At 36.9% G+C, this 23,641-nt stretch overlaps 3 protein-coding genes across 8 annotated transcripts; 1 reads left to right on the top strand and 2 right to left on the bottom strand.

The window, feature by feature from the left end:
• Window positions 1-968: 968 nt before the first annotated feature.
• Window positions 969-10,111, bottom strand: LOC135680467 (uncharacterized). The gene is made up of 8 exons (XM_065194378.1): window positions 9,329-10,111; window positions 9,151-9,219; window positions 6,883-7,362; window positions 6,738-6,806; window positions 2,264-2,425; window positions 1,936-2,146; window positions 1,480-1,815; window positions 969-1,379 (listed from the first exon to the last, which is right to left on the bottom strand). The coding sequence occupies exons 1-8, from the start codon at window positions 9,950-9,952 to the stop codon at window positions 1,270-1,272; spliced, it is 2,061 nt and encodes a 686-aa protein (XP_065050450.1). The 5' UTR covers window positions 9,953-10,111; the 3' UTR covers window positions 969-1,269.
• Window positions 10,112-11,586: 1,475 nt separating this feature from the next.
• On the top strand, window positions 11,587-19,301 carry LOC103994414 (uncharacterized). 6 transcript variants are annotated; one of them, XM_065194377.1, is made up of 7 exons: window positions 11,587-11,900; window positions 12,663-12,829; window positions 12,914-13,005; window positions 13,660-13,826; window positions 15,391-16,432; window positions 18,568-18,635; window positions 19,066-19,301. In XM_065194377.1, the coding sequence occupies exons 4-7, from the start codon at window positions 13,693-13,695 to the stop codon at window positions 19,166-19,168; spliced, it is 1,347 nt and encodes a 448-aa protein (XP_065050449.1). In that variant the 5' UTR covers window positions 11,587-11,900; window positions 12,663-12,829; window positions 12,914-13,005; window positions 13,660-13,692; the 3' UTR covers window positions 19,169-19,301. The 6 variants fall into 6 exon arrangements, with proteins under 6 accessions (XP_065050449.1, XP_065050446.1, XP_065050447.1 ...); XM_065194374.1 differs by having other exon boundaries at window positions 11,588-11,900; window positions 13,692-13,826; window positions 18,478-18,635; XM_065194372.1 differs by having other exon boundaries at window positions 11,590-11,900; window positions 18,478-18,635.
• Window positions 19,302-19,892: 591 nt separating this feature from the next.
• Window positions 19,893-20,991, bottom strand: LOC103994191 (polyphenol oxidase, chloroplastic). Its single transcript, XM_009414516.3, has 2 exons — window positions 20,612-20,991; window positions 19,893-20,520 (listed from the first exon to the last, which is right to left on the bottom strand). The coding sequence occupies exons 1-2, from the start codon at window positions 20,840-20,842 to the stop codon at window positions 20,035-20,037; spliced, it is 717 nt and encodes a 238-aa protein (XP_009412791.2). The 5' UTR covers window positions 20,843-20,991; the 3' UTR covers window positions 19,893-20,034.
• Between the last annotated feature and the right edge of the window lie 2,650 nt (window positions 20,992-23,641).

Raw genomic sequence — 23,641 nt, 5'->3', positions numbered from 1 at the left:
GCTGTTGTATTTCCTAGAATAATCTAAGCCCAGGAACAGGCTGCTGTCCATTGAAATGATGTAGATTCTTTTTCTCATTTTCATTTTTTTCATTTAATGGCTGGTGGGAAATCCAACATGAAGTTCATATTCTACAGCATTTCTGCAGATCTGGATAGATGCCCATATTCCATCAAATATTGATGTAGATAAGAATGATTAACCATGCCTTTGATTACTGCAAGGTGGATATGGATTTTTCTTGAGAGAACAACTATATATTTTTTCGGTAGCTTGATGTTGGTGAATTTGTGGTCGAAAGAAATATTCATGCATGTGATAAAAAATCTTTATTGGTAGCTCTTCGTTATTGCCCCACGTCACATATATGGTAGTATCTTTCCATGCTCTCAAGTTAGTGTATTTCTTTCGAGTAGAGTTCACACCACTTTGGCAAAATCCTATGGGAGCGATTCGATAATCTCACACATTTGCCTATTCAAAGCTTTTTTCATCTACTATGATTCTTGATATGAAATGCTTAGTTGCTATTTATTATTAGTCTACTAAACAAGAGGGACCTTTCTATTTATCTATCTATCTATCGAAGCTTTTAATGACAAGAATAAGTAATATTAAATTAATATAGTAATAGAATATTTGGATGAATGAGATTTTGAATAGTGGCAATCGTAGTAACTTTCACTATGGACAATGAAAAACAAAATAAAAATCCACTTTTACATTTCCATGATCGGACTGACTGTAAGTAAGCAAAGCTTTTACGTTATGAAACGTGACAGCAATAGACTCTAAACGAAGTCACCAAACCACACGCACAAGAACCTAAAAAGACTCGTATGCTTCACTTCTTTTTTCCTTCTTACTCTTCTACTCAAGTCAGAAGAAAATGAAAATGAGAATGCGTCAGTCAAAAAAGTCTTGTGTCGACAAATGCAAGATTCTTTTGAAGACTCGAGAATCCAGAATAACAAAATAACAAGTACCGATCGTGTCTTTATATACATCAAAAGAATAGAAAGAATAGAGTCACGATTTACAACCACAAACTGCATTTCTATGGACTAGAATTCTGAAAAGGAAATCGACCATAAGAATGGTGGACGACAAACTCAGGGCTGGGTTTACGGTTATTCTTTCTCATTTAAGACCGGTGATGTTGCAGCATGATTCTTGTTGCTTCATATGAAATGAAGATTTTCCGACACTTGTGGTTTCATTAGAATCCTCGACTGGGTGCCTTTGCAAGTCTCTGAGTCTCTCATATTATTAGACATGTAAGCATGGCAACTGAGGAGGATCACAAGATATCCGATTGGCCCAGAGATTTGCTAGCTTGACAAAATAATATTCCCCACACCATAGCCCCATTTTCATATCTGTCCCATTTTTGGAAAAAGAGGAGATAAGTTCATGAAAGATAGTAATCTTTATGAATAATAACCAAGGTAAAAGAGTTCAGAAGCATTCACACTGTACCTTGTAATTCTTCCATGGAAAATAATGATAATTTGCAAATTCTTCTGTTGTGATTACAAGAATAGTGAGAGAGATCAAGATCACGAATGATTTTGATGGATGCAAGGAGTGCTTTGGCCAAACCAGCATATTCTGCATCATTGGCATTGGAAAAGTTTTTAAGAGATTCCTCCAGACCAGAGATAGTCCATGCCTCTGCACACTTATCCAAGCTAGTTGATAATTTGCTTAAGCCACCGCAGTTTAGTAATATCCAAGGCTTGTAACGTTTCATGGAGGCTCTTAATACTTCCGTAACTCTATAAATCTCTCCAAGGGCAATGAAATATTTAGCTTCTGCAGGGGATGAAATTTTGCCAGGAGGAAAGATATTCAGTGCTGATGAGTAACGAATTTGCCAAATCTGTTACAGGTTTGGCTTTATGAAAGTTAATTTCAGTTAGTATGAGAGTATACCTCCAAATAAAATTTGCATTAAGGTTTGTGCTTGAACTGATTCTTTTAAAACCTTGGCACCATGCTGCAACTCTTGAACACAAGCCACAGCCATATTAGACCATACATCAATATAAGCACGCTGCTCCTCCCTGGATGCTAATGCCAGAATGTGAAGTACTGAGGTGGTATGTTCAAGAAGTTCGATTGCTGCACTTGCCTCTTTCCCTGCCTAAAGCAAGCGAGTTAGTTTCTAACAGCTCATAAGTTCTGGGCATCATACACGAAAGTTTGGATACAGATTTTTTTATAGTTTTATGTATAAAGCAAATAGCTAAAGAATACTTACTGACAAGATTCTTTCTGATAGGTGATATTCTTGCTCAAATGCTCGAAAGTTTGGTTCTTCTACAGCTTTAAGCAGTTGACTAACATAAACATCTACTGGTAGGTGCTCCCCCCTTATAATATTTCTAGTGCCCTTAGCTTCTTCCAGCTTCTTATAAACTGCCTGAAGGAGGGTAAATAGGCATAAACATAACTCGATTTGTTAAAAAAATTTGTAAAAAATCTAATTAAAAATGCCTAACTAATTTTAACCACCCAAGAGAAATGAGAAGCCAGGAAGTATAGCTTATAAAAATATATAAGATTCAAAGTAAATCATACTCAAATGCAAGCAGACTAAAACTAAATGATAAACGTGCTATGACTTTTTTGACACAGAAAAAATAAGAAAAAGACTAATAAATTAATTTGTTAAATGACTTTCAAGTCCAGGCCAAATATAATATTACCTTCAAATGAGTAGGGGAAAAAAAGAATATCACCCTGTGATGTGCGATATGGGTGCTTAAAGGCAACAATAGTGCTGTGTGCTATGCAAAATATTCATCATATTATTGTTTCAATACAATAGAAATTAGCATTGTAATCACATTACACTCAGGCATATTTCCTGAGGTTTATGTATGAATTATAACTTCAAGAAGATATAAAGGTTCATGAAACCAGTGTTATTAAGAGCACCCTAGGGGCTCATACAAGCAAAACGAGATGCTAGCATTATGAAAATTATAAAAAATATAATAAAAATAAAGATAAATTTTAAAACAAGAACTTCAAACAAAACATGATCTTTATATCTTAATATCCAAATAAAAACATGATGTCTTGCTAAAATTATTGCATCTATGGTACTTTTGCTGCAAAACATACAGTAAAAACATTAGAAACTTGTGCATCCTTATAATAATTGTACTTTCATTAAAAGTTTGTTTAGTGCTTCACAATGGTTCTTCTGATTTACCTATCGATGCCACTGGAAAGGTATCTTGTTGTCATGTTAAATTGATGTCACAAGGAAAAGGGAGAGAAGAAAAGGGAGGAAAGAGAGAGGAGTCAAGCGATGAAAGGGGAAGGGCAACAATGGAGGGAGGGCAGAAGAAAAGGAAAGAAGGAAAGGAATGAAAGAAGAAAGGGAGGAGGGACGAAAGCCAGAAGGGGGGAGGACAGTGGTGATGACTATTGAGGTAGAGAGGACAATGACAGTCAATGCTAGCCGCAAAAAGAGAAGAGATTAAAAGAAAAGGGAAGAGAGATGGGAAAGAAGAGACCAAAACCGCAATAAGAGATGGCCACACATAGAAAAGAGGAGAGAAGAAGAGTGAAGAGGGAAAAGAGAAGAGAGGATGACAATGGTAGAGCACATGTGAAGAGAGGGGAGAAAGAGGGAGGAAAAGAAAAGGAATAGGAGAGGGAAGGGAGATAAGAGAAGAGGAGACATACTAACGAAAGAGAGGACAGGCAACCAACAATGAGAGATCAGTGGTAGAAATGCTAAGGCAGGGGACGTGTTGGGTGCAACCCTTGGGGGGAATGAGAATTAGTTTTGGAACGGATTTGGATGACTGGGTTGCTCAGACTAGTCCAGGTGAGCACCTATGAAGCTTAGAACCTCAACTGACATGAGCGGTTGAAGGCACCTCAACAAGGCACTCAGGCCTCACGTTTGCCATGTCAGAAAACCTCTTGGCATCATTACTTGAAAGAAGTTTAATTCCATTAGTATTTCTTCCATATGTTGGTTAAATGGTACCCACATTTTTGAAGAGAGGGATAGGTGTGGTCCTAGAAAATTTTACCATAGGCATTGATTGTGGAGCAGCATAGGACCGATATGCCATTGGGATCTGATTGGAATTGTCATTCCAAGTAAATGTGTTAGACCATATAGCGATCAAATTATATCCTAGAACTAGAGAAAATGAAAATTTAGTTTATGAATTAAGCAATCCTGGCTTTTGTAAGAATTTTTATAAATTGGGTATGCTGTTTTGGAAATTAATCTTTTAGGACAAGGTCTCTGTAGATCAATCTCCCTAAAATTACAATATCCGTGTCTGACATTCCTCCGAGGTCGTACAACACTTTCATGATGCATATCAAACAATAAGTCAAATTTTCATTTACCTTTTTTTATGAAATTGGATGTTGCACAGATATGGAGCGACACTCAACTATGTGGCTTGATGCATATGTGATATAATTGGACAATGAACACTTCTTACTTTGTGCCGAAGAACCATCTAGCTATATAAAAGATTTTCGAAGAGTTTATTTCAGGCAAAGAAATCAGCTAAAAAGGTAATTAATTAGTTGACCTAGAAACTCTAAGGGTTGTGTGAAAAATTAAAGAGTCTTTTGCTCTTTCTAAGTGCTAACCTTAGGACTCTATTTTTGTATTAAGTACACTTTTGTACTAAGTGCACTCTTTTTCTTCTTAGCTATAATAAATTGTCTTAAAGTTGTTTAGGTATCCTAGAAGTCACATTTTTTATTTCAGAAAGGCATATCATTTCCCTAGGATGTTACTCTTGGGACTCATTGCCTACATTGATTGTATTAAGGCTCATAAACCCCTATAAATAGTGGGGCTTGTCAATAGATCAAACACTTTATATTTGAATGTAAAACTTGCATCTTCTCTACTCTTCTAGGCTCTTACTTGCCTCTCTAATCTCACTCCTCTATTGCTTTCTCTATGCTTCTCTATACTCTCTTCTACAACGGTTGGTATCAAAGTAATCAAGATTACTTGATTCATTTCAATCTTAAAGTTTCAACTTGTAATATAACAATTTAAGTCATATCTTTGCAGATAATTCAATATCAATGAAAAAACGATTGGGAACATACAACAAAGTTGTTCCTCAAAGCCCGAAAAAATTAATTCACTATCCCTTCCTAATTTAGATATTTTTAATGAAATTAAACTAAACTTGCATTTAGTTCCAAATTAAAAACCTAATCTATGTTTTTTTCCTAATTTTCAAGTATTTTCCGAGGGTTATGGGGAGTTGGTACCAACGACAAGCCCCACCGTATCAACACATGGTATATTGGTATGGAGCAGAATGTGCCATGCCAACCGGTTAGCACAAGAAGTCGAAACTTGGTTTGAAGTACCCAATGGTGAAGATGCCTCAGATCATATTGGGTGATAGACTAACCATACCAAATGTTAAATCAATTAGCATCAATTTCCCTAGAGTTTTCCCATACCTACATATTCTACTAAAGTGTTCTTATATTCCAAGTTGTCAACATAGCCCTTCGATTTTGGACAACTTTTTTACAAGCATCAATTCAGAATAATGTGAGGACCCTTGCTTATTTTGTACCACATCCAAGCATTAAGACCTCTCATCCTACACTTGACACTTCATGGTACCGGATGTTGAAGATGCCTCACATCACTTCCAAGTCACAAACAAACCCTATAGTGAAAGTGGTTGACATAAATACTTATATAATATAATATAATTTTGTGCTAGACATCAGTAGCCTAACACAACCCTTTACCTTTTCCATACAGGCTAGGGACCTACACTAGTAGTGTCTTTTTTTATGTTTAAGAATATTGTTGATAAACCTAACATTTTCAAATTAAAAGTTATATGTGATGGATGACATAAGCTTGTTTCATAAAGTTTAAGTTGATTTGATATTGCTAATAGGATTGTCAAAAACAACATGTAGTGTCTTTGACGACATATGATCAAATGAATGCAATGACCTCATAAATCAAGGTGGTCTATCTCAGGAAGCACGATGCATTTCCATTTGTTTTTCTTATTCATGAACTTAATTTAAGAGGTTGGATGAGAAGCTAGAAGGCTCATAAGATGGTCTTAGGACCACTACTATAAACAGGTTCAGTCAACCATGCAATTAAGCACGCCTAAACATCAACTATGCAAGTGTGAAAGTGGTTACTAATGACTAAGAAGAAGTATCTCAGTTGGTCAACTGCAATTGTATTTTTAGGCATGGGTAGTCTTTGTGCAGTGTCGTCTGGACCAATTTTAGACAATAATTGGTTACAATTTAATCATTCTTAACATATAAGATTTTGATATTTTACTGATGTAGATTGGTCTAGTTACATATTATGGCAGTGCTTATCGGTAATAAAGATCTGCTATAACTTATTTAACATCATTACTATCTGACTAATCAATCTCCTCACATTATATCTGTTATTCATAATACACAAAATAAAGGTCACAGCTATATAGCATAGAGATGATATGAATAAATGAATTAAGAAATAAATTATAAAGTGAACCAAAGGCATCAAAAGTAATTGATTAATGTAAAATCACCTATGGTTTTGTACTAGTGTTAATATAAGGTAAGAGAAAGAGAAGATAACAATAAAACAAAAAATATGCTTCACATATAATAACTTCCTCGAAACTTAAGCATCCAAAAGTAATATGTCCAAGGAAAAGAGACCTCACATTGTAAATCAAACTCACCTTAATTTCCTCTTTTCTTTTCATTTCTATAATTTGTTCACCAGAAAGAGAAGCAACTCCATATGCTTTCTGCAAATAAAAAACAATTTCTTTACCTAATTTAGTGAAACAAATAGAAGGAATTATATGGTTGGATTGCACTAACCTCGAGATTATCGAGATGGCAATTTAACAAGAATATCGATCCATCTTTCAGTCTGTGGTAAAGATCAACAGGAGTGTTGTATGACAAATTAGTTGAATGATATTTATTTATTTCACATGCAGGATCCTGATTGCTAACCACTAATTCCAAAGTCTTTAGGAACTTCCATTGAGTTCCACCAAGATCATGATCCCTCTGCACTGAGTCAACCATATCTGAGTTTTGTCCCTTCTTTGTGGCATCTTTTTCAGAGTAAATAGCATCTTCCTGATCAACCTCAATAAACAAGTCCAGTATGTTGTTACTAAGACCAGCAGATGGACCAGAAATTATATCCTTAGTTGCACTCCCCACAGATGTAGGTTCATAGAAATACCCATTCTTATCATGATATGGGCTTACATCAGATTCTTCTTTAACACTGCTGTGAGAATGAATAGGCCAGTCATCTAGGTTACTTTCTCGCATGCTTCTGGTAACCTGAAAATTTTCGAACAAAGGGGTTATGTGATTATCAGATGTGTATCCACAGATTAATGCTCCTAAACCATATTCAAAATAGCTGACTATAATTTATGCCCTCATACATGATATAAAATACTTAGTATAATAAAGGATTATAATGGCGCCAGTAAGGGTTGACTGCATTCACCTTTGTTTAGGAACCACAAAGCCAATGATCAAGATTGTGTGTGAGCAACCAATACCAGCAGGTCTATGCACCTAGTATGCAGCTATAGTTGGTCTATTCCAGAGTCTTAGTTAAACTTTGTATTTAATTATAAAGAAAGTAGTATATCAGGAAACCAGAACAATTATATGAAGCATTATAATAATTTAAATAGCTCCTGATCCTAGATTGACTGGAAAGGGTTACACGAAATATGTTTAAGAGGTCAGATGAACAGTGAGATCATATGCACAGAAGTTTCTAAGTGATGCAAGCCTCCTGCATTAACTGGTATCAGGGCCAAGTTCCACTCTGACTATGAACCTGATTCAGAAAACGTAGTTCAGCACATGCAATACATGCCTGCAGCACTTGCAAATTTCAAAAAAGAACCATCATATAAACAACCGGTTGACAGTCATCAGCAACTTAAACAATTCAACCACTAAAATATTTTTGCCAGCTTATAGCACTGAGTACAACTTCATGTGAAGCTAAAAGGACCGTTGTCTGACCGTGCTTCTTCTTTCTGAAGGCAACTTGAATGTGATCTATAGAAACGTACATTCAATAAAGCCTTCCTTCTTCATATACTAAAAGATAATCTAGGAAAATCCTTTGAATAGTCCAATCAAGTCCATAAGGGACAATCAGGACAGCCATATGCTGATCAGTATAAAACTACCCAGGCTGAAATCCATATAGGGTAGAAATCCAGTGCTTTTTTTAACATGTAGAAAATCAGAATGATTGTTGGGTCCCGACACATTCGACTCAGCATCTTGAATATTTTGATTTTTCATAGCTTTAGAGAGAGAAGAACAATGCTTTAATAAGACTGTCAAAATACATATCAATCAATGATGTCGCAACTCCAAGGAATAGAGAAACACAACTTCTTGTCCAGTAGTTGTTACAACATCATTCTGGAGAAAATTACCACTGAAATTCCAGAACCCATCTTCACCTCATTTATTGCTAGTCTCCAGGCTGGAAAACCAATCATCTTCATTTTAGGTGTTTCTTGTTTTATCAGGAACTTCCAAATCCTTAGGAGAACTAATATCAGAAAAAGAACCTGTTCCATCTGTAATTTGATTATCGACATCTTGTCCATCATTGCTAACATTCATTTAACTATTTGTTTGCCAGTGAACTCCAGATCCAATTTGAATAACCTTCACAGTATTCTTTTCATATCACAAATGTACATCACAATAGCTCAGGATGAGAACGCACCTAGTTATTTTCTTCAAATATGAAAAATAATTGGCAGATGTATTCTTCACTGGAACATTCACGTTCTAATGCTAATGGGAAATGCAGAAGCTACTGCACAAGTTACTGGACTGAATGCACCCTGTAGATGTCAAGGGTGGCTAAAATGCAAAAACAGAAAACAAGGAGGGGCCAAGTGAAGAGGCTGCTGATCCTCACCTCGGATCTCTCTAAAAAGGGTAGCTAAAATGCAAGAACAGACAACAAGGAGGGGCCAAGTGAATAAGCTGCAGATTCTCACATCGAATCTCACTGAAAAGGGTAGCTAAAATGCAAGAAAAGAAAAAGAGGGGCCAAGTGAACAGGCTGCCGATTCTGACCTCGATTTCTCTAAAATCCGCAGTTTCGGTGCATTGAAGACCAGATTTCTCGTTTCGTATTCCATCTTCCTGAGAAAAAGAGAGCCAGAATATGATCAATCAGCGAAAAAGAATAACCAAAGTTAGACCACGCCACCACCATCAGAACTCCCATCATCGATATCAATGTTATCATCACCTTGAGCACCGAATTGGGCGACGAGGAAGAGGCGTCCTTGTATTCCCAGGAGCTCTCGTCGGAATCGTCCTCCTTCCCCTCGGCCAAACAAAGGCCATCGTTGTCGCCACCGACCGGTTGGGAAGCTTGTCCATAGAGACTGGTGATCAGATCCCTCAACTCTCCATGCGCGGCGACAGGTCCCTTGCGATCTCTGGCCGGGATCGAAGAAGATAAAGAAGCAGAGAAGAGGACGGGCGGATGGAGAGGCTCCGGCTCATCCACCTCCTCCTCCCCAAAGATCGAGAGCGGCAGGGCACCGCTGGGCTTCTCCCACTGCTTGACACCGGCGATCTTGTCAGAAGCGGCGGCGTACAGGGGAGGGAAGGCGTCGAAGAGGGGCGGCGGAGATGGGGACTCGACGGGGTGAGATCCAATCGGGCTGACGACGAAATCGCCCCAGTCGTAATCGTCCTGCTGGTGCTGCTGCTGCTGCGTTGGCGGCGGCGGTGGGTGAGACGGGAAAGGTTGGACGGAGGAGGCGAACTTGAAGTCGCCGAATCCGTCGTCATCGTCGAAAGAGAAGGAGTACGCGGGGGAGAAGATGGAAGCAGCAGCAGCAGCAGGAACGTGGATCCCCGGCATGGTGGCGGTGGTGGTGGCGAGGCCGCCGAGCCGGAGGAGGTAATGAGCTGTTTCCGAAGGTGTTTTCGTTCGGGTGGGTACCGTGACGCGCGACTTTATGGTGCGGCCATAATTAACGGGCCGGGAAATGTCTGACGAGGAAAGCCCCGCCGACGCAGCGTGGGAATTGCTTGTTGTTTATTGACCGGTCCATAGCCAGACTTACTTGTGCTGTAAGTGGGGTCCGATTAAATTGTTACCTTGCGCTCTCAACTCGGATCCAACAGATATTGGATCCAACAAATGGGTTGATCATGGATCGGGTAGAAGAAAGAGCATAACAAACTCAAAAGATATCGATGCTCATGCACTTTTCGATTAATAATAGACATGAATGATAGAATGGGATAGGAGTTATATTGATCAAACATAGAAAGTAATATTACCCTAAAATATATAATATATATATATGGCAATTAAATAGAATTTTTAAGCTTTGCATAGATGATAAGGGTAGTGTTTAGGTTATTATGATTATGAATAAAATATTATAGTAGTGATACAGATGAAATTTCTCGAAATTGATGCGACCTAATCTAATTTTAGGGTTATCATGTTTGAATACAAAGACAAATTTGTCATTAGCAACATCTCTATCTAATATCCTTTCAACGATCAGTTAGTACTTTTTGTCTTTTGTAGACATCAAAATCTCATAAGATATATATATATATATATATATATGATAAATTTGAAATGAAGATATATACCTACATAGAAATTTAGCTTTATATAATAATGTCAATTATACAACCATTCCCTTAAAATATTATAATGGCCACGTTATTATAAGTATTCTTTTCTCCCCGAAGAACATGACATTGTAACAATATATTCTCTAATTACTAGTGAAAAAAATAAAGTATATTTCTCAAGCTATTTTCCAACAAGAAAGTATATTTCTCAAGAGCTATTTTGATTTAATTATATCTCACGAATGTATTTATTTATGAAATTTAATGACTAGTGGTCACATCAATCTCGATCGATTGGTCGATAAACTTTAATATATATACTCAAAACATTTCATATTTTTTTGTAAATATTTTTTTCTTATAAGTATAATATTTGTAAGTCAATCAATATATTTGACCTTACAAATAAAGTTGATATTTAATAATTTATCGACTTTCTCTATGATGATCGATCGATGATCATGAGAAAATCTCTTTGGCTTTTGTTGGATCTAAGTTTTGATGAGAAAAATAATTATTTTCGATACAATGATATTATGAATATTAAAAAAAAAATTGATTCTCCACATATAAGTATGAAAACAAACGAAAAATAATTTAAAATGTAATTTAGATATCTTCTTGAAAAATATGAATCTAATCAGATACACAGTAAAAACTTTGTTAGAATTAAGATTTGTCTGTCTTCACCAATTATCCCAAAAATAATATCTGTCTATTAAAAATTTAAGAAAGAAAACCAAATTAGATTATTTAGTCTGATTCAGTTTTGGGATAAAAAAAGAGTGGAAAGAAAAAAAAAAAAAACCAAAGCCGATAATTTGGTCCGGTTCAGTTCGTGCGATCGGAACGACTCGGTTCGATCACGGCCTGAGCAATCTACGAAGAAAAACCGCAAAACCCTAACCATGGGGTTACCCGACCCTCTTATCCCCTACTTACGATTTCGACGCTCCCCTCTCCCCTCTTCCCCGATTCCTCTCGTCGGTCCGTCTGTCGCTCTCCCGGACCCTTCGTCTTCTTCCTCGCGCTCTCTCGTTCCTCATTTTCTGGCGCTAAACCCTACTTCCTACCTCTCTCTCTCTCTCTCTCTCTCTCTCTCTCTACCTAAATATGACCGCCGTTGAAGATACGCTGTGTCGGCGGCGACATACAAGCAAAGACTGGCATTAGGTGGATGTCGGACGGCAGCAAATTGGGCTGCGAATTTTGAGGTTGGTTTTCATTTTTTTTGCCCTTTGATTTCGTTTATTTGTTCTTTTTTAATGGAAGTTTTCATCTGATTCGAATGTTAAGTTCGGTATATCATTTGATCGTAGTTTTGGTTTCAAAGCAGATTTATTATTTTCAATCAATTTTTATGTTAGCTTTTCTCAATGACGTAGTAGCCTTTGGGATTTCTAACATTATGGATTTCCGATTGATGTCTGATTTGGTTATTGGGGTCTTATTATTATTGGTTTTTCTATTATCTATTATTTGATATGATCGCTAGCTGAGGGGTTTTAACCTTTTATTAATGGTGACGTCTGTCAAGTTAAATTGGATTGATTGTGAACCGGCCTGGAGACGGTCCTTAAAGAAGTTCATTTTTATTGATATAATGTAAAGTTATTTTGATATTAGGATTGGTCTTTAAAGAGTTCTTGGTGCCTTCATTTTGCTAGAATTTTGTGGGGTTATGAAATTAACTTTCCCCCCACGACTATAGTATATGAGAAAAGCATTCCCTGCATTGTTATTCTCCTTTACTAATGCAATAAATATTTTAATTTAATAAATTAGTTTGATAGTGCGAGGCCTTTTATCCAACTCGAACCAGAGATACCTTTAATTTTGTTTAGTTGATAGTGGTGTAATTTGTTCTGGTTTCAAATTTAAAGTAACATTGTAACACACCCCTTGTTCCTCTAGATTAAGCTATATCTAAAACAATAATTTATTTATGAAAACAATTTAAATTTTGGCGAAGGAAGGCTGCAATCTCGGGCTCAGCCAGGTGGTGCACAGGGCGAAGGAAGGTTGTAAAGGCCGCAGTCGACGGTGTAAGACGGAGTAACGAAGCATCAGATGATGGAGGAACAAACGACAACGACGACCTAGGGTTTCTCTTCTGTTGGCAGAAAGGGTCGAGCGCTGAGGAGTAAGTGGTAGACACAATTAATAACATTTATGCTATGGAGAAGATTGACAGTGGTTGATCATCTTGTTGTGCTTCCGACAATAGAGCTATGCATGATAAGGACGTGGAATGCCTAAGCTTAAAGAAGGGATGCAAAGCTGAAAAGAAACATATTCTACTTTCTATTACTTTGTAAGGTAATAGGTTCTTCTGAATTCTTGGACCACCTTATTTATTTTGGGTCATGAAGTCTTTGGTTCACATGTGGAAAAAAGGGTTGAGGACTTTACTTTCCTTGCAAGTGTCATGAAACTAAATTATGGAGCTCTTTTATGTTTTAAATTTTAGATATCAGGTCTTTTTCGTAATTTCAGTCTGTATATGAACCGTAAACTTACATTTTAATGGGTTGGATTATTTGCTTTTTGACCATGATTTTTTATATTTTTTCCTAGTAGAAGACAACTGTGTATAATCTATTGGTCATGGTTTGCCTTATCGGTGTACCGATCAGTTGTTGGTATGACACATATTGAGTTGTACCGAGCTGTATTAACACATGATACATAGGGGCATACTGATATACCGCCTGTACTAGTCTCCTATCGGATTGGTATGTACCGCTCGTACCAAACGGTATGTCACAGTACGACAAACCTTGCTATTGGTAATCAAGATTCAATAGTGCTTTTGTTGTGTATATCATGATTTACATGGCCAAGTTATTCTCTTTCCATTAGTAAATGTTTTAGATGTTCTAACATGAACACCTCTGGCGTTAGACTGTAATATACACTGTGAGATGTTGTTGTCTTACTTTATGGCAAACTTCATCTCTTGACATTGTGCAGGTTGTATCCATAAGTTGGTAAACATTTGGCAGCATGCAGGGTCTAAGCACTAGCTGTGTTCAGCAAAGATTTGCTTTAATTAGATGCTGTGATTTGAAAGACAAGAAGTCTCGGCGTCGAAAAACAAGGGAGGAAAGGAGAACATTGGTGGAGTCTTTTATAGACAAGTAATAAAAGTTTCCTTCAACAGCTGACTTCTTATCAAAGGAATTATTTGCTAGTTTGTTGCATGAATTTGTTTGTATAACTCCCCATTTTGTGTTTATCCTTTCTGCCATGAACATTTTTATTGTTGTTGACCATATAATTGCAACTTGCAATAGTTAATGGAAGTTTATAATATACAGGACTTCTTCAATTCAACAAATCATATTATTGTCATTAGCAAGTAGTATATGCAGGATTGAAGTATAGCACAACCACCTTGTGCTGTCCAACACAATAACTTAGATGTGTCACATTTTCTAGTGCAACTTTTAATTTACAAAATATAGCAGCTAATCAGTGACAAATATTTTAATGTAAGCTTATTTGCCTCATCCTATGAATTTTGCATCTAAAATATTCTTAAGGAACCCATTTAATGTAGTGATCCAAAAGCCATTTTATGGATTATGCTATAGTTGAAATGAAATCATCTATATTTTCAACTTTCCTACTATCTTATAGCTACAAGACACAATTTGCCTCTATATGATAATCTGGAAATCTTGATTTATTATGCATGCATCACTAATCAAACTTACAGACTCAATTTCCCTTTATGGATTTTCTTAACCATGACTGTATACCTACTCTACTATTCTTTGGTTCTCTTTAATTATTCTACTTTTGTCCAGTCACACTTTTGCAGATTCATTGAAGTTCTTGGTGCATTATTTTTGTCTGATTTGGAAGTCTTTGATTGCGAAAAAAAGTGACCCTTTTGCATGATGCTCCCGCCAATGTGGCTTTGGTTATGGTTTATGTATACAGCCTTATCTCTACAAGTAGAGAAACTATTTTTGTGACTCGAACTCCGATCGTTTATAGCATAATCATTCATATCACAAAGGAGCAACCTTACCATTGTACAAAGGCTCACTCTGACTTGGATGTCTTTGATTGATTTTTCTTTCTTCTGTGGCTTGATTTTTGTACTTGATACTAATCCACCTCGGATTGTACTTTTAAATTCCTTATAAATGTTAAAGGTATTAGACTTACAAGGTTTGTGATTTCTTTCTTCATTTATACCCATGTAATTTCTTCATCTATAATCTAGTAATGTTTGTGCTTATTCAGTATGTAACACATTATGACATGTAATTCTATCTTAATCAATTCAGAATTAAGTGATTATACATTTCCAAGTTTTCAGTCATTGAAGCCATTCTGCTATGGTCACAAAGCATTGGAGAGTAATGTTCTGTCTGCAATGTTCTTTGATTTCTTTCATGTGGTACATAACCAATGAAATATAACCATCTGCATTTGTTATTTTGGGAGCTCAATTCTGTCTTCTGCACTATTTGCAACTGGTTTATCCTGTTTATGCAAATCTTTGCATATATTATTTACTAATTTTAACTATGCATTTAGGAACAAGTACTGAAGTAGCATTTTATATCTGACATCTTGAAGATAAAACTCATTGTAATGTTTATGCCATATGATCTCGAAGTTATTCAAAACTGTGTTTCACATTATCAGAATGTGTTACATAAAACATTGTTACAAAACTGCTTTCAGGTACCGAACATTAAATAATGGAAAATTTCCTTCTCTTAATCTAACACACAAGGAAGTCGGTGGGTCTTTCTACATAGTAAGGGAGATTGTTCGAGATATAATTCAGGAGAATAAGGTGCTGGGTCCTGGTAGTCCAAGTATGAAAGCACTTACCCTTGAAGATTGCTCGGAGGAACATGAGTCAGAAAATTTTGCCATCAATCCTCACTATGAAGTGTTTACATCATCTATTGAGCTTGCAGTTGATGAGAAGCAGATAGAAAGATCCTCTCAAGCACACCTGGGCGAAGACAATGAACAATTAGTACTACCTGATTTCAATGAAATTATTGTATCTGGTCAAAATAATCATTTGTTCTCTCATGTCGTAGAGCACAGTCCCGATCATTTACAGCAATGCTCCAGTGGTGATAATGAGCATGATCATCTAATCAACACAGAGTCCAAGGAAGTGAACTTGAGAAAGCCATCATCGTGGACATATGACGAGACAGGAAACAATGAAGAAAGTCGTTCTGCAGTTCACGGTGATATAGAAAGAAACAAATTTCATCAGGTTAAGCAACCAGAACCCTTGTATGAGACTTTGTCAATTACTTCTCCAGAAGAAGAGCTGCTGCTGAATGAAGATGTAAAAAACAATTGCAAGAGTCTTGCTGAGACAGTTAACATGTCAACAGAAAATGGGAATTATGAGACTAGTACGGCAGATGCTTTACCAGAAGAAAAGGTTTTTATAAGCTCATTGACCACTTCTGATCAATTGTTTAGTAATTCAGCTTCCTCTGAGGAAGAATTCTCTTCATTGGTATCTTCTGCTATGAAGACTGACTCAGACGAATTAGTTACACCCCAGGATGTTGCGAGTATCCAAAGTTTGTCCAATGTGCAGGAAGAGTCATCCAATGACGAGCTTTCCATTCCAAATGGAACCGAGCTTGTAGAAAATACCTTTCCCAGTTTAGATGATAAAGTAACAAACTCCATGTCGCAGGTATCAGAAAATCCGATTTTCCCTCCATCTGGCATTTTGCAGGCTGAGGTCAGTTTCTACAATCATTCTTCCTTGTGTTGTTATTTACCTGGTTGTATGATACTTTGGCATCTTTATTATTTTGTGCCATAATATTGAAGCTCTCTATATTTTGTACTTGTTACTGTATCACACATTTTCTTTTGAGAAATTTTATTTTTACCCTCCAAGGAATCTGTTTGTTATGTGATCAAGTTTGTTTGATCACAGTAATTTTAGCAATTTAGTATAAATTGAAGAAAAATGATAAGCTAGAGCCTAGTAGATGTAGTTTGATTAAGAGTCATACTTATATACAATCAGTTATATGAAGGCCTAGGTTTGGCTAACAGTCTACCAGCTTCTCGAATTTTGCTAGATTGTCATGATTACCTTTTGTTTTCTATATTGTAAAATTGATAATGGTGTACCTTGAATTCTTTTTTTTGGAATTCGTGTCCAATTGATGAGGTCAATTAGATGTTATTCAGGTGAAGTAAGAGATCTAGTTGCATATGGGAAATGGTAGTTAATAACCGAAGATCGTAATGGTTGATATTCGGAAAGATGCAACCAACAAAATTTAGGAAGGAGACTAAATCTCTACATTCTTGCATTTTTCTCTATTAGAAGTTTAGTTTCAGCAGGTGATGGGAAACTAATTTTGTGTTGCTGCTTGATTGGATAAATAGGTTGTTGTACAATCTTCAGAAGAATATTAAGTGTTTCCTCATGACAAAGCTTAGTATTATTACAGGGTTAGGGTATGTAGCTACATGAGAAAGCTAGAGTTATTAACTATACAACTATATATGCTAACTTTATTACATTAAAAGTAGCATAATTATCCAAGCAGCTTAAAGTCTTTGCTGACATCCATATTTATATTGCAAACATCTATACCTATAGAGCAATTGCTGCACTTAAAAACCCTAAAAAGGGCGTATCTAGTGCACGAGGCTCTCGTCAATGCAGGGTCCGGGGAGGGTCAATATACGTAGCCTTACCCACAAATATTTAAAGAGGTTTCCGTGACTCGAACCCTGGTCTCTCAGGTCGCAAAAACCCTCCAACAAGGAAATTAACTAGTTTAGAAAATTCTCTTTGATATTTAAGAAATATATGAAAAAATGTTAGTCTCATGTTATAGTAGTGTTTAATACTGGTATGGTTCATGTTATAGTATAGTTCAGTGTTTTGACTGATTTTGATAGACTTGATTTGAATAGTATAAGCCAAGGTTGACTGATTTCTTAACTGTATTGTTACAAATTTGTGGGAATAGCTAGAATCTACTAAAGTCGGATGGAGCCGACAAATTTTAGCCAATTTTAGCTGATATCAAAACCCGAAAATAAGAAAAAGAAAAGGGAGTACGAGTGAAGGAGAAGAGAGAAGTTGAGATAAAGAAATGCAAAAAATATAATTAGAATTTAGAATTGTAAGACAGAGGAGACACGATATTTAATTTTTGTTGCAATCATTACATTTGCCAAGTACACTTATAGTTGCAATATCCTTTGGTCAATGTCATATAAGATAGAGAGAAGCAATAAAAAAAGAAAAGGGAAGAGCGGAGAGGAGTCTTTAACCTCTTAAGGAAACAGGATTGATTCTCTCATAACATTAAAAATAAATTCCAAGTCATTATTTATTTATTTTTGTATTTTCTGCACTATAATTGAAAATGATTAAAGAAGCAATGGAGTTATAGTGGGACTTATGGATATATTCAAAGTTACATATTGATAAATTTTGAATATTTTGTATGGTATATAAAATAGTTATTATAAAATATGTGTGCAATTTAATTTATTTACTCATAAACATATAGAAATTATCTTTAATACAACAATAACAATGACAAGTCGACAACAACATATAGTAATTATCTTTCGTGATTCTTTTATTTTTTTGTTTTTTATAATGTTTTTATCTTTTATATTTTTAGTATCACAGATAGTTATTCTTCAGCATCATTTTTTTTTGTCGTATATATATTTTCCCCATGCTAATGTCACCGCATGTCTGACAAAGTGGACCAATGGAATTATTCTCGTATGCCATTTTTGCAGGCACCACCTGTGCCGAAGGTTTATGATATGGAGAGCTCCAGGCAAAAAACTGAATGTGCTTCTCCTGAATCACGTTTGCTGACCATGCAGGAAATATCAACGATTCCATTAAAGACTGGGCATAAAACTGAAGATAACAGTATGGACAGGAGTAGCAGGTAAAACTCAACGTGGTTTTTAGTTTGTTATAGATGATTCCAACAATTTTTTGTACTCCAAGCGATCCGGTTGATAAGCAAAAATAGGCAAAGAGCTTAGCGTAATATCCTATCTAGGACATTATCAATATTGACAATGTACTTTTATTTGTGAAAGCCCCCCCATCCCATTCAGTAGTTGATTTCATTCGCGGGAGTTTTATCTTGCTATATCTAGTCTATGACATTATGGGCCATATGCTCATGACTTTTATTCTTTTTCTAGTGTTATCAAGTGAATGAATGCATTGTGGGTCTGATTAGGACTGGAGGAGTTTTGAGAAACGAGCCTTGTATGATAGTGTATACCACCAGTTCTAAATAGATCGCAAATCTGTTCTTAGTCATAGATGTACTCGCCATTGACTAACAATTTCTTGTGCCTTTTCAGCAAGTCTGCAAATGCTAACGAGGAGATCCAGTCCAAAACCAATCCAGTGTGGAATGCAATAAAAGCTTTTGTGACTGGTTTTATCAAGTTTTGGTCCGAGTAGAGGTCTGCCGTAAAAAAAAAAAAAAAAAAAAAAGTGTCATTTGAATCCTTTTCAGGTTTAGTCATGAAAAGATGAATCCACTTGAGCTGATATCTACTTTTTTATCCATTGAAGGATGCTCTTTTCTTGTGCATCGATCGCAATTCAGTGCTCTTGGTTGTGCCTAGTCACCATGTAATATGCACCCCTCTGCTCTTGTTTTTGCTATATTACTTGTGTTGATGATCAGCTGAAGCATGCGTCGGGGTTCCTGCTTACCATGAGTGTAGGATGCAGCTGTAGTCAGGTATCATGAATCTATGCCAATTTGGATGAATGAGGTTTGTTTCTTTTTATCGTCAATCCTCCAAATGAAATAAATTTGAAAGGCCAACGGCGTGTTTGTGTTGTTACCATATTTGAGACGTCCCCAATTAAAGTATAAAAAGCTAATAAAGTTGGAACTTTTATATGAAAATTACTCCAATTTTTTTTAATTCATCGTCGAGAGCCCATCCAACAACATCCCACCGCCTCCATTCAATAACGAGAGTCAGAATCCCTATCTATTCATACGTAGAAATACAGTCAAATTGGTAACAAGTAAGACGAAGAGGAGGAATATTACAACAACAAACCATTGAGCTTAAGATATAACACCGCAAAGCATAAGCATTCACATTCAATCGAAACTTACGTCTGCTTTGCAGCATTGTAAAGAAAATATATGTTTTAACTTGGAATATGCAAGAAGAGGCTGTCAGCTCAAATCAGATTAGACCGTGGATTACACCCCCACATCAACAACTCCAGTGTGTGTGCATTTGCCAAGCTTTGGAGTGCACAATACAACTCCGGCCACGTACTTCAAAAACATACATAATCTTCTACATATCTCTGGCCATGTCAGTCTTCCTCAGATCGATACTAATATCTCCCACAGTAACGTCGCCCGCACGAAGAACCAAAGAGACCACCAGCTTTTCAGCGTCATCGGCATTCATGTCGTCCAACAGTGAGGTGAGACCCAGCTTGAGACCTGCCGTCCTCACGACGACGCTGTCCTCCCTTTTGTACGGCAGCTTCAGGAAGATGCCTGCGAACTCCCCAAGACCCGGCCCTGCGAGGTCGCCGCGCGGGGCAGCGATGTAGACATCGAAGCGAGTTGCGCTTCTCGGATCCACCCGTATGCCGTTGATCTGAAGTACCTCCACCTCCTGCTCCTTCTCCGCCTTGGTGCGGCTCTTCTTGGGCCTCGCCACCAACACCCGGAGCGGCCTGGTGGGGTCCAACCTCCGGGGCTGCGTTCCGAACTCCTCCACGCGCAGCAGCTCGTCCTCGGTCTCCATCGCCGTTAGCTTGGACGAATCCACCTGCATGCGGCAATTACCAATCAGAATCGCTGGCTTGGGCGTGCGTCGTGGCTATCTGTTGGAGATGTAGATCTAGATCCGAGGGCGTCACCGGCTCCGCGAGCACGTTCGGCCCCGCGGCCACGCTGCATAGCCCTCCCAAACCGACGATCAGCAAGCCTCGCCGTTGCAGCAGGGTCGGCCGAGGACCCTCGCTTCGATCGTGGCTTCCCCGGTGGCATGACACGCGAGGGAGGCGGCGGGAGCGCTGTCGCTGGAGGAGGCACGCAGAGGCAGCGCCGGCGACAGTGGCGCTCAGCACGATGGCCGCTCCGGTGGACATGTCGACTGCGTTCGAGGGTGCCGGGAGCTTGATGTGCCCAAGGGTGGTGGCGACCAGAAAAAGGTTTCTCGGATGGGGGGATCTAATGAAATGCGAAACGTGGAATTATTTTGGATTGGAGTTGAAAGATATCTCACACACGCCGGTACGAATTCCGGGGTTTGGTGTCGCCTCTCTGTTGGCACGATATCGGGTCACCCCAGGAAATTTTCTTTATGCTGTCAGCCCCGCACACGAAATTTACAAGGTGGCCAACCAAACAGAGACACCTAAGCGTTATCACTATGATGAATGAATCGTGGCAGGGCCCTGTTCACGGGGTGCGTGTATCATCAATCAAAGGAATCCCGATAGAAACCCGCGAGATAAACGTGCTGTTGTCCAACTGTCGTAGCCAATCGCAGATCCAGACGACCAACCTTGGTCCACCCACCAATAGGCCATCGACGGGTCGGTACATGCCACGTGGACACTGAGCTTCCATACGCGGCTGGCCTGGTCCAATCTGGCTCGGGCCCACCTTGGTGCAGCCCACAGGCTTATTTTGCCTGATCGGCTCCAAGAGGCGGCGGTATGGGCTTTAGAGACGGGTCGTGTGTGGGCCTAAGGAGTCTTTTTGGGCCGCGAATGGGTCTTTTTGGGCTGAGCCTATACCAAGCTGCCTCCTGCACGAGACTCTCGAGCTGGGCCGCGCTTCTATGGAAGACCGAAGCCGGATCGGAGCCACTGGCTAGGCCGCTGGGTTAAGCAGGTCCACGTCATACCAAACTCGAGCCAACGTGGCAGTCAGCGGTCTGAAGTCGGTCTGACGCACTCCGACCCCTTAATTGCTATTTCATTCAATCATTCTAGTGTTTAATTAATTATTAAATATAATAAATAGATAATATCATTTAATTCAAACAAAATTATTTTAAAATTTTAATTTAATTAAATATTATATATATATATATTATAAAATTCCACAATCAATCAATCAATCAATCAATCAATCAATCAATCAATATGGTAATTTATATTATTCAACATGCAACCAAATTATTAATTCAACTTGATTTAAAATGTAAAAGTTTAAATTTCATGAAATTTATTGATCGAATAAATCAACATGCCAAACTAGTTGGATCAACTTAAAGAATAATGGAAAAAATTCATTAATTTAATATGATGTTATATTTAAACTAAATTAATGACATGATAATTCATGGATCTTGCTATCTAAACCAATGAAACTAATATCATTACAAAACCAAGATTTTTCATGAATACATACATTGAAAATAAATTGAGAAAGGGGTATATGATCTACCTTTCTTTCTTCCTGATGGATGGATGTAGAGGTCCTTCTCCTATCTCAGTCCCCCCAACTATTACACTCGCTCTTGATCCAGTAATGAACAAAGTAGGAGCCTCACCTCCTTTATATAGATATAAAGAGCAAGGAGGGTGGGTTCCTCTCAAGGAAATAAAAAATTAAAATTAAAATTTTGTATTAATTAATTAATTTCCAAACCATTAAGGAAATATATTTTAATTATTTTCTTAATCATATTACACAAAAATGGAATACATAATCCAAATAAAACAAAACACTAATTACGATAATTTTAATTTTTAAAAAATTACAAAAAAATCTCTAGTGATTACACAAATTAGGATGATGTCCATGAATAATAATTGATTATAACATCAATGAAGTGCAGATTTGATCTTGACAATCATCAGAGTAGGAGATATCGAGATTGAAAAGATAATCAATAGATTAGATTTCAGTTGAAAAAAAATGATCAACACGATGTCAACGAGTTTTGATATTTGTTTGGATCTCGTTATTACTTAGATTTAATAGAAAAGATTACTAGAGATGAAATATTATGATGATAAATTTTTTCAGATCAAAAGGAAATAGTCTTGGATGGTTTAAAAGATGATAGAAAATTTTAATAGACTTAAATATCAAAGAGTACTCAAGTATATGAAAGATGTGTATATCCTACTATACTATCTGAAAAAAAATTAGAAGAAATGCTGATGTAGAACTAGAAAAAACGTCAAGATGGACTATAAAAAAGTAAGATCTCTCAAGGAAAAATGAGATGAAAAAGAGGCCTCGTTAGTTAAGACAACAAATTCATCTAAGAATTTTTACCCAGATTGAAGATACTAAAATCATACAAAGCAAAGTTTAGATTGTGATGTGGATAATATCAATTTTATTAAAATATATTATTTGCTAGCATAAATGATTTTACTTTTTTTTTTTTGTGGAAATACAAAAAAAAGAGCATAGACCTTCTCAAAGGTATTCTTATCATGAATATATGTTATTTAATGATAAGGGATAGCACTGGTGGTGTGAATAATATATTTGACGACTTAGCACTGGTATAAAATATTTGATTCTTTTATTATAGATTATGGGTATGATACGATTACTTTTATCATTATATCTATCTGAGATAAACTTTTAATGATAATTTTATTATTCTCTTGCTATATATAGATGACATGTTAATTGTTGGTGGTGATACTAAGAAAATTGTAAATCTAAAAGGATTGTTGATCAAGACTTTTGTTATAAAAGACTTTGGGTTGGCTAAACATATTTTTGGTATAAAGATTACTTCTAAAGAGATTTAACATAAGTCAAAACCTGTTTGATAAAGAAGATATGAACATAGATAGTACTTTTATGTTCATATACCATTCAATCTATTTCACTTATGAACTTGCAATTGGTGTATCCTATAGGTATTTTACTTGAGTGAACCTGTTCATCTACCGTTCAATCTATTTCAC

The sequence above is a fragment of the Musa acuminata genome, chromosome BXJ1-8, assembly GCF_036884655.1.
Source record: "Musa acuminata AAA Group cultivar baxijiao chromosome BXJ1-8, Cavendish_Baxijiao_AAA, whole genome shotgun sequence".
Taxonomy (NCBI): domain Eukaryota; kingdom Viridiplantae; phylum Streptophyta; class Magnoliopsida; order Zingiberales; family Musaceae; genus Musa; species Musa acuminata.
Note: the sequence above shows the minus strand (reverse complement) of the source record. Positions and strands in the feature narration are given on the sequence as shown.

Bases quoted from the DNA above. Each gene is read 5' to 3' on its own strand.
- LOC135680467 (XM_065194378.1), bottom strand. From the start codon at position 9,952: ATGCCGGGGATCCACGTTCCTGCTGCTGCTGCTGCTTCCATCTTCTCC. The intron at 9,220-9,328 runs GTGATGATAACA...TCTTTTTCTCAG, and splicing joins CGCCCAATTCGGTGCTCAAG to GAAGATGGAATACGAAACGA. The intron at 7,363-9,150 runs GTCAGAATCGGC...GAAAATTTTCAG, and splicing joins CGGATTTTAGAGAAATCGAG to GTTACCAGAAGCATGCGAGA.
- LOC103994414 (XM_065194376.1), top strand. From the start codon at position 13,693: ATGCAGGGTCTAAGCACTAGCTGTGTTCAGCAAAGATTTGCTTTAATT. The intron at 13,827-15,390 runs GTAATAAAAGTT...AACTGCTTTCAG, and splicing joins GTGGAGTCTTTTATAGACAA to GTACCGAACATTAAATAATG. The intron at 16,433-18,477 runs GTCAGTTTCTAC...CCATTTTTGCAG, and splicing joins CTGGCATTTTGCAGGCTGAG to GCACCACCTGTGCCGAAGGT.
- LOC103994191 (XM_009414516.3), bottom strand. From the start codon at position 20,842: ATGTCCACCGGAGCGGCCATCGTGCTGAGCGCCACTGTCGCCGGCGCT. The intron at 20,521-20,611 runs GTGACGCCCTCG...TGCCGCATGCAG, and splicing joins CGAACGTGCTCGCGGAGCCG to GTGGATTCGTCCAAGCTAAC.